Raw genomic sequence first — 14,628 nt, forward strand, 5'->3', positions numbered from 1 at the left:
ATTTAGTTGATCTTGCAATTTTGGACATTTGTTTTCACGTTTTTTCCCCTTCACTATTGGTAAAGATGCTACAATGAACATCTTTTATATCTGTCTTTCTGAATTTGCTTTATTTTTGTTTAGCATAAATTTCTAAAATGTGAGTAGTGGGCGAAGGGTTTATACTTTTTAAAATTTTTTATGTATTTTGCTATTTTTTTCTCCAGAAAGATTTTACTGATTTATACTCAAGTTCTCTCATGTAGCATTGGATATAAATTCCCACTCTTAATCTAGCATTAGATGTTATAATTTAAAAAAAATATTTGCTGACTTAATAGACTAGAAATAATGTCTCTTTTTTTAAAATATATTTTTTAATATATTTTTATTGATTTCAGAGAGGAAGGGAGATGAAGAGAGAGATAGAAACATCAACGATGAGAGGGAATTGTTGATTGGCTGCCTCCTGCAGGCCCCCCCCACTGGGGACCAAGCCCACAACCCAGGCATGTGCCCTTGACTGGAATTGAACCCTGGACCCTTCAGTCCGCAGGCTGATGCTCTATCCACTAAGCCAAACCAGCTGCAGTGGTTGGCAAACTCATTAGTCAACAGAGCCAAATATCAACAGTACTTCTTCAAAATAGACTCGCCCAGGCCGAAAACCGACTTCTGCACATGGGCCACGAAGTTTCTTTTTTTTTTTTAAATATATTTTATTGATTTTTTACAGAGAGGAAGGGAGAGAGATAGAGAGTTAGAAACATCGATGAGAGAGACATCGATCAGGGCCACGAAGTTTCAATCGCACTGTACGTGCACGCCCGCACGTGGTATTTTGAGGAAGACCCACACTCAAGGGGCCAAAGAGCCACATGTGGCTCGCGAGCCGCAGTTTGCCGACCACTGAGCTAGGGCAATGTCTCTTTTTTTGTTGTTGTTAATCCTCACATGAGGATGAGTGAAAAGGAAGGAGGGAGCAGGGTGGGGGTGGGGATATGGGGGGCAGAAAGGAAGGAAGGAAGGAAGGGAGGGAGGGAGGAAGGAAGGAAGGAAGGAAGGAAGGAAGGAAGGAAGGAAGGAAGGAAGGAAGGAAAGAAGGAGGGAAGGTCAATTGGTTGCCTTCCGCAGATGCCTCAATCAGGGCCAGGGATCAAGCCTGCAATCCAGGTACGTGGGTACGTGGGTATGTGGGTACGTGCCCTTGACTAGGAATTGAACCCACAACCCTCCGTGCATGGGCTGGCACTCTAACCACTGAGAAACACAGGCCAGGGCTGTATGTTTAAATTTTTTAAAGTATTTATTGATTTCAGAGAGGAAGGGAGAGGGGGAGAGAGAGAGAAACATCAATGATGAGAGAGAATCATTGATTGGCTCCCTCCTGCACACCCTACACTGGGGATAGAGCCCACAACCTGGGCGTGTGCTCTGACCGGGAATTGAACTGTGACCTCCTGGTTCATAGGTTGATGCTCAACTACTGAGCCACGCCAGTAGTTTTTAAAGGAACTGCCTGTTTGTTTCCCAAAGTATCATATGTTACTTTTCCAAACTAGGGCATGTTTTTAAATTTTCTGAATTATATTATTCATAGAAGGACTAATTTGTCTGCCTCTAATAGGCTATGACTTGCACAAACCTTTCAGCATTTTTCTTAGTAAGTTTTATTGATGAATTACTATTATGTTTTAAAAATAAACACATATGTTTAGCTAGTTGCAGTTTTAAGGACCTAGGTATTCCCACATTATAAAGTAAATAATGCACTCAATTTCACTTTTGAGTCAATTTATTTTATTGTAGTAAAACACACATAACATGAAATCTATTCTCTTACCAAATTTTAAAATGTATAGTACTTTCCAAGCTGATAAGAGAGTCAATAGGACCTAATTAAATTTCTGCAAATGCCAGCCAAAATAAACTGGCTTCTGTTTTGACTAGAATCATAGGGCATTTAACCTGTAATAATGCTTTACAAGTACAAATTTCTTAGGAAAATAAATGGTCAGAACTCATTGTCAGATATTCCTGAGGTCTAATTCCATCTTTTCAAGAATGCTATTAGCCCTGGGTAATTAATTACTTTTATTCTTGTCAAATAAATTGAACTTTTGTTTCATAGAGCCCTATTAAGAGCTTATTTATACCATAGAATCTTGTTTTTATTTTCTAGGCTTGTTTACAAATTGATCCTGCTGAGAGAATATCATCTGATGATCTTTTGCATCATGAGTATTTTACTAGAGATGGATTTATTGAAAAGTAAGCGTTTTGAGTGAATGTAGACTTCTAAGTGTTTTGTATTAAGAAATTTTACTAGCATGAAAATTGCTACATAGGTTAATGTTACACAACAGAAAAATTCAATTTAATGAAAACTTACTGAGTTCCTATGTTGATTAGTTATATAGTAGACTTACAGGTGTCATAATAATCAAAATAATTGCAGTGCTCGCTTCAGCAGCACACATACTAAAATTGGAATGATACAGAGAAGGTTAGCATGGCCCCTGCGCAAGGATGACACGCAAATTCGTGAAGCGTTCCATATTTTGAAAAAAATTCAAAGATAATAATTTAAATTAACATTCATTACACAGTTACTATATCCTAGGATGTGTGCTAAGTTCTTTACAAACATTTGCAATGGTCATCATTGGCCAGAAATAACATTAAATAAGTAATCAGTAATTTCTAATTTTTTCCCCATTTGGAGCTCTGACTCAGAATAGTCTGTTTTTTCCTGTTCTGATATATCTTTTTTCCATCTCTGATATATACATTAAAATTAAGATTAATAGCCCTGACTGGGTAGCTCAGTTGGTTAGAGCACTGTCCCGATATGCCAACGTTGTGGGTTCAATTCCCAGTCAGGGCATATACAAGAAGCAACCAATAGGACTTCCTGTCAAAATGGCAGTGTAGGTAAATGTGGTACCCAAATCCTTCCACAACCAGGTCAAAAATACAACTAAATTAGAGAGCAAACATCGTTCAGAACTGCCTGAAATATAGCTGAATTTAAGTTCTACAAATAGGGATTTAAAGAAGAAGCCACATTGAGACTGGTAGAAGGGACGGAGACGCGGAACGGGCTGGTCCCACATCCACATGTGGCAAATAAAAATCAGGAGGGATATCTCAGCTGTGGAAGTCCCCACTGAGTAGTGAGGGGTCCCAGCCCCCCAACCCAGGGTTCCAGTGTCAGGAAGACAAAAATATAAAATAAAAATAAGAAGGCCAAACTAAAACCATCTACCTTCAATGTTGATATTCTGTTACATTTTGTAATGAAAATATTTATATATATATTGACTTCAGAGAGGAATGGAGAGGGAGAGAGAGATAGAAACATCAGTAATGAGAAAAAAATCATTGATCAGCTGCCTCCTGCATGCCCCCAACTGGGGATTGAGCCCACAACCCAGGCATGTGCCCTTGACTGGAATCAAACTTGGGACCCTTCAGTCTGCAGGCCACTGAGCCAGACTGGCTAGGATATGAAAATATTTTTCTAGAGTAAGATTTCAGAAACTTATCAATTTATCTTTTAAATACTATTACTTTAAAGAACCACAAAAAGGACAAAGGGATATGAGTCTTCCTTAAAAAGAATAGTATACTTATCAAAATTAAAAGCAATATTTGTAAAGTTTGCATCACAAAAGAAATCTAATTTCTCTAAGTCTATTTTGTAAAGGTTTTTTAAAATTTTTATTGTTGAGAGTATTACAGATGTCCCCCTCTTCCCCCCCAATTGCTCCCCTCTACCCTGTTCCCACCCCACCCCAGCCCTACTGTCTGTGTCCATAGGTAAGTTCTTTGGTTAATCTCTTCTTGCTCCCCCTCCCCCTTCCCTCTGAGGTTCATCAGTCTCTTCCATGCTTCCATGCCTCTGATTCTATTTTATGCACCAGTTTATTTTTTTCATTAGATTTCTTGTTCATTTATTTTGATTTTTTAGATTTAAATTGTTATAGATATGTATTTGTTGCCATTTTATTGTTCATATTTTTGAGCCTTCTTCATCTTCCCTTCTCCTCCTCCTCCCCCTCCTCCCCCTTCTCATCCACTTCCTCCTCCTCCTCCTTCTTCTTTCTCTTCCTCTTAAAGAATCCCCTTCAACATTTCAGGTTTGGTGGTGATGAACTCCTTCAGTTTTTTCTTGTTTGTAAAGCTCTTTATCTGACACTCGATTCTAAATGAGAGCTTTGCTGGGTAGAGTAATCTTGGTTGTAGCTCCTTACTATTCATCACTTTGACTATTTATTGCCATTCCCTTCTGGCCTGCAAAATTTCTGTTCAGAAATCAGCTGACAATCTCATGGACACTCCCTTGTAAGTAACTAACTGCTTTTAAGATTCTCTCTTTGTCTTTAACCCTTGGCATTTTAAAAAATACATTTTTGTTGATTTCAGAGAGGAAGGGAGAGGGAGAGATAGAAACATCAATGATAAGAGAATCATCCATTGGCTGCCTCCCACACACACCCCAGTCTTCAGTAATTTGCTTGCTTCCATTTCTTTTCCTCCCTATGTGATATGTTTCTTTGTCTCCACATTTTGGCTGCTTGTTTTGTTTATTTTTATGTATTAAGTAGAGCTTCTGTGTCTTCTAGAATTGGTAGAGTGGCCTTGTGTAGTAGGTGTCCTGTTGGGCCCAGTGGCTTAACCTCCCAGTCACCTGAGCTGGACACTCTAGGTGTGCCCCTATGTGGGCTATGTGCACAGTCTTGTAGTTGAGTCTTGATTGCTGTTGGCATCACTGGGAGAAGTTGACCTCCAGGTCAATTGGCTGTGAGGATGAGCTGTAACTAAGGTGGGAGAATTGTTGTGTAGGAAACACCCCTATGGAGCAGGATTTGCTTCAGTGGGGCTTTGGTACGCACCGAGTCTGCCTCTTGAGTGTGTTGCTTGTGGATGTGTAGATTTGTAATCTGCTATGGCCTGAAGCTGCACTGGCTCTAGGGCCTCCAGGAAGGTGCAGTCAGCCACTGCCTGGGGCCACCTGTCAGGAGCTACAAAGGGATCTTCAGATGGCTGCTATTTGCTATTTGTATTGGGCTTGGAGGCCCAGATGAGGCCCAGCTGTGAAGCGAGGCAGGCTGGTGCTAGTGCTGGGTCTTAGGCCTTTTATTGATAGGTTTGGGGCAAGCTGTCATCAGCTGAAGCTTTTTTGAGAGATTTTAGCAAAGTCTGAAGCCTGAGCCAGGACAGGCCATTCATATGGAAAAGCTGCTGTAAACAGCTTGGTTGGGGCTGCAAAATGGATGGGGCAAGGTCTCAGGGAATCCCCAGGGTGGAGCAAACAGTGTGCTCCAGGCTAATGGAGACTCAGACATGGCTGTCAGTCAGCCCTGAAACAGGGGAGGTCCCAGCACAGGAATGATGACCCCTGTAGCAAACCCATCTGGGAGAAAGCTGCCCCTGAGTTCCTGCCCCGATGCTAGATAATCCAGGTCCTCCCCGTATGTGTCTGGGTCCCCCTGGTGCTGGAGCTCAGAAGAAGAGGGACCAGGTAAGTTTGTGTGCAGGCTCTTTAAGGGGAACACCTGGGATCCCAGTAACCTCCGATTCCCTCAGCCACAATCCCTGCTGGTTTTTACGGCCCATAGTTTCGGACACTTTTCTTCCCAGCCCTGGAACCCTGAGCTGGGGTCTGGTGTGGGGCTGGGATCCCTTGCTCCTCATGGACAGCCTCATGATTCAAAAAATGGCACATGTGGGTGTCTGACCAGCCTGTTCCCCACCTCTGCCCCTCTTACTAGTCTCAATGTGCTTTCTTCTTTACTTCTCTAGTTGTAGGACTTCTATTCAGCCAGCTTTCAGGTGATTCTGAATAATATTTGTTCTGTATTTTAGTTGTAATTTTGATGTGATTGTAGGAGGTGGTGAGTACAGGCAGTTACCTATGCTGCCATCTTGGTTCTTGCTGTAAAAGTTTTATATAGTAAACTAGAGGCCCGGTGCACAAAATTTGTGCACTGGGGGGGGGAGGGCTCAGCCCGACCTGTGCCCTCTTGCAGTCTGGAACCCCTCGAGGGATGTCCACCTGCTGGCTTAGGCCCGCTCCCCGAAGGATCAGGCCTAAACTGGCAGTCAGGCATTTCTCTGGCAACCCGGGAGCCCTCAGGGGATGTCCACTTGCCAGCGGGGAGCAGGCCTAAGCTGCAGTCGGACATCCTTAGCGTTGCTGAGGAGGCGGGAGAGGCTCCTGCCACCACCACTGTGCTGGCAGCCGTCAGCCTGGCTTGTGGCTGAGCAGAGCTTCCCCTGTGGGAGTGCACTGACTATCGGGGGCAGCTCCTACATTGAGCATCTCCCCCCTGGTGGTCAGTGTGTGTCATAGTGACCAGTCATTCCCAGTCATTCTGCTGTTAGGGTCAATTTGCATATTACCCTTTTATTATATAGGACTCCCATGGAAAAATTGAAAGATGGGTCTTTACCAGGAAGCAATTTGTATTAGGTAAATAAATATTGGGCCATTTTGGGCATGCATTTTTTTTTTTAACAAGAATGCTTGCTCTTTTTAAAAAAATATATTTTTATTGATTTCAGAGAGGAAGGAAGAGGGAGAGAGAGATAGAAACATTAATGATAAGAGAGAATCACTGATTGGCTGCCTCCTGCATGCCCCCCACTGGGGATTGAGCCCACAACCTAGGCATATGCCCTTAACTGGAATCGAACCTGGGACCCTTCAGTCCGCAGGCCGACGCTCTATCCACTGAGCCAAACTGGCTAGGGCTGGGCATGCATTCTTGATTACTTATTTATTCTGTGGTTAAAATGTAAATTAATTGATTAAATGGTCTATTAAAGATAAAATTATCTACATAAATAAAAAGATTATTGGTTAATATTGCTTGTTTTATCAGATTCATACCAGAACTAAGAGCTAAATTACTACAAGAAGCAAAAGTCAATTCATTCATAAAGTCAAAGGAGAATTCTAAAGAAAATGAACTTATGAAAGATGAAAGAAAAACAATGCATACTGATACACTTCTACGAACTTCAGTTTTGGGAAAGGTAAAAACTGTTTTTCTTTTTAGCCAGTAACATTATAGTTAGCACACTAACGATAAAAATTACAGACTCAGATTTTGGATGTATCTATTCCAGGAAATGGAAAAAGAGAAAAAGCCCAAGGAAATAAAAACCAGAGTTATTAAAGTCAAAGGAGGAAAAGTAGATACCTTAGAACCAAAAAAGACAGAGTATGAAAGTGGACATGGTCAGTCAGATGCAATTGAAAATGCTCATACTGTGTCTCAAAATGTAAAATCTGTAATCAATGAACCACCAAACCCTGCCAATCCCAGCACTAACTCTACTGGCATGAAAGACAGTCCACATGCTGGAGGTAATATGATGATGCCACCCATCAACCTAACTAGCAGTAACCTGATGGCTTCCAATCTCAATTCAAATCTCTCCCACTCCAATTCAAGGTGAGTTCTAACAGAAAAGAGACAGAAGGAAATGGACCTAAGTAATATAATGTTCCTATATAATAGTATTCAAAGAATCAGATTCATAGTATCTGTATGTAAACTGAATTTGAAGACACATTGAAATTATAATCATACAATGGCCCATTACTGAGTCCTTCTTATAAATACTGTAGAAGAAATTAACTTTTCTTGGCTATCCAGAAGTTTAATTTTTCACTAATGCTTTTTGGAAAAGCCTCAATTTTCCAACAAACAATCAAATAAACAAAAACTAAACACACACAAAAAAAAAACACACAAAACCTTAGAAACATTTCTTCTCATTTGGAGAGGAAAAAAAGGTGCTATGACCTAAGTCCTGGTATTGACCTGCCTTGGTATAACAAAGTAAGCTTTATTTCTGTATCAGAGAGAATTCTCTAAATGGAGAGAGGATGGTTGAGAATAACCTTTTATAGTCAAATAGTCTTTCAAGGTCAAATATTTTGGGAGTAAACCAACATATTGGGCTAGTTTTAGCTACTAATACAGATTCAGAGAACGGTGCATCAGTCTGTTAATCAAGGGCAGTGTGATGGATGGCAGGGTCTGTCTAGTAAGGCATCAGTTCTAAATTTAGGGAAACTACAATATATCTAGATGAGGAAGGAGACTAGGTTCAATATCCCAAGCTGATCCTGCCAGACTGATTTGGGCTATATGCTGGGAAACTTAGTGCTCTGCAGAGGTGGGCAAGTGGACCTGTCTATGTGGACATGTCTGTGCCAGTCGAAAGGTTCAGCAGGTTACAGACAGCAAGAGCTCAGTTGTTCTTGAGATGACCCAAAAACGATTGCTGCAATAACCATGGTTGTAAACCAGCTTTGGACAGCAAGTTCAGAAATTCAGAAACCCAGAAATTCAAAGACCCAGGTTCAGATCAGATAGAAGGGACCAAGTGGGCCAATTGGAATAACCCTACAATATGGTTGTTACCACTGATGTTAGCCATAACGGAGCTGTTCTCCTCTCTGTTTTCACCTCTCTACTTAGAGCAGTGAGCACTTAAAGACTGACAATTGCATTTTGGCACTCAGTGTTCTAACTAGACTTCCATGGTATAACTTACTCAAAACAGAAGCACTTCTGGGGAGTTCTAATAACTATTTACTTGTTTTTAAATAATAGGTTAACTGAAAGAGCAAAAAAGAGACATACTTCCTCACAATCTATTGGACACGTTATGACTAATAACAGGCAAGAGGATACAGGTCCTACTCAAGTAAGGCAAGAAGCTAGTCATTAAATTATGGCCTCTTTCAACATTATCCCTCTAACTGGTCCCCTTGCCCTTTTCTCCATCTCTGGGACACTAATATTTATTAAAATGTACTTTTAGTTTCCTTTTTCCCCCTCCTGAGATGAAAATAGGCCATCATTTCCTTAGTGCCTTCACAATTTTAGTTAATTTCTTTTAATGTGATTTGTGTATTCAGTGTGTTATTTGGGGGAGGGGGTGTTAAATGTTTCACCTTTAAAAGTCACAAGACTTGCCCTAACCAGTTTGGCTCAGTGGATAGAGCGTCAGCCTGCGGACTGAAGGGTCCCAGGTTCAATTTTGGTCAAGGGCATGTATCTTGATTAGACATTTATCTAAGAGAGAGAGAGAGAGAGAGAGAGAGAGAGAGAGAGAGAGAGAAGGGTGTGAGAGAGACACATTGATTGGTTGCCTCCTGCATGCACCCCGACCAGAGCTGGGGTCAAGTCTGAAACTCAGGTGTGTGCCCTTGACCAGGAATCCAACCCATGACCCCTCGGTGCACAGGCTTGTACTCTAACCACTGAACACACCAGCCAGCATGCACCATTTCTTTTTTATCCACTCATCTATTGATGGACACTTAGATTGCTTCCATATCTTGGCTATTGTAAATAATGCTGCAATAAACATATGAATGCCTGGCATGCATGGCTCAGTGGTTGAGTTTTGACCTATGAACCAGGAGGTCATGATTCAATTCAGGGTCAGGGCACATGCCCAAGTTGTGGGCTGGATCCCAAGTGTGGGGCGTGCAGGAGGCAGTCAATCAATCATTCTTTCTTGTCATTGATGTTTCTCTCTCTCTTTCTCTCCCTCTTCCTTCCTCTCTAAAATCAATAAAAAATATATTAAAATATATATATATATATATATTTTTAAAGTGTAATAAAAAAACAACATGAATGTATATGTCTTCGATTTAGTGTTTTGGGGTTTTTTGGATAAATACCCAGAGGTGGAGTTGCTGGGTCTTTGTCTCTTGTTTTGGCTTTGTTTTAAAGTCTATTTCTTCTGGTATAAGTATTTTACCCCAGCTTTTTTTGTTTTATTTCCATTTTCACGAAGACCCTTGAATATTTCATATAATACTGAATTGGTGGTGATGAACTCCTTTAATTTTTCTTGTCTGGGAAGCTCTTTATCTGTCCTTTGATTATAAATGATAGCTTTGCTAGGTAGAGTAATCCTGATTTTAGGTCATTGCTTTTCATCACTTTGAATATTTTGTGCCAATCACTTCTGGCCTGCAAAGTTTCTGTTGAGAACTTAGTTGACAATCCTATGGGAGCTCCCTTGTAGGTTACTAACTGCTTTTATCTTGCTGCTTTTAAGATTCTCTCTTTGTCTTTAACCTTTGGCATTTTTGTTATGATGTATCTTGGTGTGGGCCTCTTTGGGTTCATCTTGTATGGGACTCTGTGCTTCCTGGACTTGTATGTCTGTTTTCTTTGCCAGGTTAGGAAAGTTTTCCATCATCATGATGCAAATGTTGGTGTGTTTGAAGTTGTCCCAAAGGCTTCTTACACTATCCTAATTTCATTGGATTCTTTTTTCTTTTTGCTATTCTATTTGGTTGTTTTCTGCTCCCTTATATTCTAAGTAATTGATTTGATTCTCTGCTTCATCTACTCTACTGTTGATTCCCTGTCATTTATTCTTCATTTCAGTTAGTGTATCCTTAATTTCTGATCAGCTCTTTTTTATGGTTTTCATATTATCTTTTATGCTGTTGAAGTTCTCACTAAGTTTCTTGAGTATCCTTATAACCATTGTTTTGAACTCTGTATCTGGTAGTTTGCTTGCCTCCATTTTATTTAGTTCTTTTTCTGGAGATTTCTCCTGTTCTTTCATTTGGGACCTATTTCTTTGTCTCCTTATTTTGGCTGCTTCCCTGTGTTTGATTCTATGTATTAGGTAGAGCTGCCATGTCTCCTGGACTTGGTAGAGTGGCCTTGTTTGGTAGGTGTCCTATAGGGCCCATTGGTGAAGCCTCCCCAGTCACCCAAGCTTTGCGCTCTAGGTGCGCCCCCGGTGGGCTGTGTGCAATGTCCTGTTGTAGTTGAGCCTTGATTGCTGTTGGCACATCACTGGGAGAAATTGACTTCCCAAGCCAATCAGCTTCTAGGACCAGCTGAAACTAAGGGAAAAGGACTTGCCTCAGTGGGGTTTGATGCCCACTGAATCTGCCCCTTGAGTGTGTCACTAATGGAGGTGGTTGGGTTGTAATCTGGTGTGGTCTGAAGCTATCCACTGGGTCAGCCACCACCTGTGCCCTGCCTGGGGCCACCCAGCATGAGCTATAAAGCAATCTGCCAATGGCTGTTATTTATGCTGAGCTTAGAGGTGCCCAGGGGAAGCCAAGCTGTGATCTGAGGCTGGCTGCTACTAGTGTCAGGCGTGGGGCCACTTAGCAAAGATATGGGGTACACAGAGGCCAGATGCTACTTGTTTGTGAGATTTTAGGAAAGTCTGAAGCATGAGGCAAGAGAGGCTGTTTATATGGAAAAACCACTGGACTTGTATGCCTACAAACTGGGTGCAGTGGGATTTCAGGGAATCATCAGGGCTGGGGAAACATGTTAGTTAGCTAGATTGATGGAGACTCAGATGTGGAGTCGGCCACCAGCTCTGGGGGGAATGGGCAGAGGAACAATGGCCTCTGCCAGCACTTGAGTCTGGGAGAAAGCTGCTCCTTCAGCCCTCACCTTGAAGCCAGACAGTTCAGTAACCTAGGAAAGTTTTTATCATCTGTTGTCAAATGAGCAACATCAGAAAACATAAAAGGTTTTCCAGAATGCTGAGTTCACAAGTAATTTATTTTCCTTTTGGGTTTTCCCAGTGTCCAGAGCACATTATTTTTAAATTGAAAATAATTTTAAAAAATAACAATATGTTTTTATTTATTTTAGAGAGAGAAGAAGGAAGAGGGAGAAAAAGAGAAACATTGATCGGTTGCCTCCTATATACACCCTTACAGGGGATTGAACCCACCACATGGGCATGTGCCCTGACTGGGAATTGAACCTGCTATCTTTTGGTGCATGGGATGATGCTGAACCAACTGAGCCACACTGGTGAGGGCTAGAAAAGTAAATTTTTAATAAAATGAATTGAAGCAATTTGTCCAAAGTCAGAGTATAATGAATAGGATTAAAAATTAAAAGTTAAGATTGTGGTTCTCATGATCAAGACTATTATTCTCAGAATATTCAATATGCTAAAAATAATGTTGCTTTATGAAACTTTTATTGAACTTTAATCTGTTTATATATTTATTGGTATTCTCTTTTAGAAGGCATTGCTATGCATACCTTATACCAGTGGTCAGCAAACTGCGGCTCGCGAGCCACATATGGCTCTTTGGCCCCTTGAGTGTGGCTCTTCCACAAAATACCACGTGCGGGCGCGCACGTACAGTGCGATTGAAACTTCGTGGCCCATGCGCAGAAGTCAGTATTTTGTGGAAGAGCCACACTCAAGGGGCCAAAGAGCCGCAGTTTGCCGACCACTGCCTTATACCATCTGAATGGCTAATAATTCTAGGCTTGTCATTGAATAGTTACACATTTTTCTTCAAATTAACTCTTGCTTATTTGTTTGTTTAGAACCAAATGGAGAAAGGTGTATTTAGTGAGCGGACAAGTCAAAGTGACCAAATGGCAAGTGGAAATAAAAGGAAGCTGAATTTTTCCAGATCTGACAGGAAAGAATTCCATTTCCCAAAATTGCCTTTCATAATACAATCAAATGAGATGAAAAGAACGGAAGGTACATAATTTTTGCATAGAATTACAAATCTCCCAATGTTATCTTTCACAAAACCTTTTTTCTAACATAACTTGCATGTTATAGTGTGATTTAGGTAGAAAATAGTAAATTACTGTGAAAAATATTTTCAGCAGATGAAGATGCCCTCTCCTCACCCCCCATCATCAAATAAAGGGTGAGACTTAAATGAGAAAATTTTAAAGAAAGGTTAAGAAAACTTTAGAAGTTAAATAGTTTATTAGCTTAGTATTGTTGAAATGTTAAGAACAGTATTTGAAGAAGGTGGTTTTGGTTCAGTATATGATCTGGAACAAATCAATTTCCTATGTTTACCCATGATTATTTGCCCATATAATGGCAGGAATTATATATGAGCTTCAGGAATTCACGGAATTAGTAGATTAAGATTTTTAACAGGTATTGATTTCTTAAAATGAAACTCATTTTTGGCAGAGTAAATGTTATGTTCTTTGAAGAACAGTGACACCTTGTGAAAACTTAATATAATAACAAGAATATAGTACTTGTACAGTTCAAGAGGAATTATCTGATCCATTTGACAGTTATACTCAGAATTTAAAAAAATACATGTATTCTTTTAATGATATATTACTTGTAAAGTTATAAAACAAATAATTTATGACTGGTGCATTTTACCATTACAACTTATAATTTGTTCAGTTCCTTTTCAATAAAGTGAGGAACTGACTTAAGTGGGCATCAGAATTTCCATTTGAAACTCTTAAAAAGGAAAGTAAAATTTTCATGAAGAATAATAAGTTGTCATTGTTGTATATATTTTTGCAAAAGTTAAACAGATAAAAGTGCCGAAGAAGGAATCAAAGAAAACAGATTCATCTAAAATACCAACTTTACTTAATGTGGACCAAAATCAAGAAAAACAAGAGGTAAAACATTTTTTGTTTATAGATTTAACTGAAGAATGCTGTTTAGAATCCTTGACTTGGTGTGTAAATTTAATTATTATCATTGAAAAGTTATGTAAAAATTTAAAATTCTGTAATCTTTGAAGTTGAGAAACAGATATATATATATTTCCAGAATAACTACTTACTAAAGGTTTTATAACTTTTTTGCGGGGGAGGGTAATGAATACCAGCCTTTATTTGAATGTTGAAGTGATTAGAATATTGTATTCAGGGAAAGGAGTATGTGTTATGTGTATTACCAAGCATTGGACAAGTAACCTATGCCAGAGGAAATGAATAATGGTATAAACTTATGGTTATACTGGCCACTTCCTGTTTTTTTTTCCCCTCCAATTTGTTCTCGAATACCTTCTGTCTACCTGCTGTCCTATTTTCACAAATATTTGCTCTTAGCTAGCTATCAGATAATCTTGTTGAAATGTCCCAGCCCCGACCCACCAGAGAGAGTCTTGAATTTTATTTGGAAATCTGAAGCCCTAAACATCCAAATGAATACTCTCTAAACGTATTCTTTTGAAAGAAGGGGATTGTGCAGAGCACCCACTGAATTAAATCACATAGTTAGCCTTCTATTTTCGGGAGGTCAGCAACTTTGTTATCCCAGTTTCTTATTTAAAAAAAAAAAACACCTGATTACATTTAAAAAATAATAGTTCACTGATTTTTAGAAAGAGGAAGGGAGAGGAAAAGAAAAAAACATTGTTATGAGAGGGTTGCCTCCTGCATGCCCCCTGCTGGAGATCAAGCCCATACAAAAATTACCTTCAGTTCTGTTTCATGATGATAATGAGGATACTTTGCTAGATAGTCTCCCTGAACCTTATGAAACAGCCTCCAGGTGCAAAGTACAAGTACTTATCTGTGGCTATATTTCCTTAGCCAAAGACTCACCATTTCCTCAATTAAGGTCCTTGTTTCTATTTACTTTTTAGAATATAGGAAATGCACAAACTGAAAGGAAGAAGAACCTGCCAGATGCAGAATAGAAAAGGCAGCAGCTGAAAATTCAGGGAATCCCAGAATCACTGTATGGTTTTTAAAAAATCCTTTTTTTTAATATTACATGCAAAAAATGCTACTAGATAATTCTACAAATATATAATAAATTCTGTGTAGATATATATATATATATATATATATATATATATATATATATACACAT

At 39.7% G+C, this 14,628-nt stretch overlaps 1 protein-coding gene and 1 non-coding gene across 3 annotated transcripts in view; both read left to right on the top strand.

The window, feature by feature from the left end:
• The window catches only part of CDKL3 (cyclin dependent kinase like 3), a 35,603-nt gene that overhangs the window by 19,909 nt on the left and 1,066 nt on the right, over positions 1-14,628 (top strand). Inside the window, exons 6-12 of one of the 2 annotated variants that reach the window (XM_023751998.1) lie at positions 2,162-2,250; positions 6,870-7,023; positions 7,117-7,445; positions 8,616-8,709; positions 12,354-12,516; positions 13,327-13,424; positions 14,399-14,493. In XM_023751998.1, coding sequence (XP_023607766.1) covers positions 2,162-2,250; positions 6,870-7,023; positions 7,117-7,445; positions 8,616-8,709; positions 12,354-12,516; positions 13,327-13,424; positions 14,399-14,452 — 981 coding nt within the window. In that variant the 3' untranslated portion in view covers positions 14,453-14,493. The remainder of the gene's footprint in view (positions 1-2,161; positions 2,251-6,869; positions 7,024-7,116; positions 7,446-8,615; positions 8,710-12,353; positions 12,517-13,326; positions 13,425-14,398; positions 14,494-14,628) is intronic. The other variant, XM_023751999.1, reaches the window with a different exon arrangement.
• Positions 2,437-2,543, top strand: LOC111825508. Its single transcript, XR_002828690.1, has one exon. It is a non-coding gene; the product is annotated as a U6 spliceosomal RNA (small nuclear RNA).

The sequence above is a fragment of the Myotis lucifugus genome, unplaced genomic scaffold (genome assembly GCF_000147115.1).
Source record: "Myotis lucifugus unplaced genomic scaffold, Myoluc2.0 scaffold_28, whole genome shotgun sequence".
NCBI lineage: Eukaryota > Metazoa > Chordata > Mammalia > Chiroptera > Vespertilionidae > Myotis > Myotis lucifugus.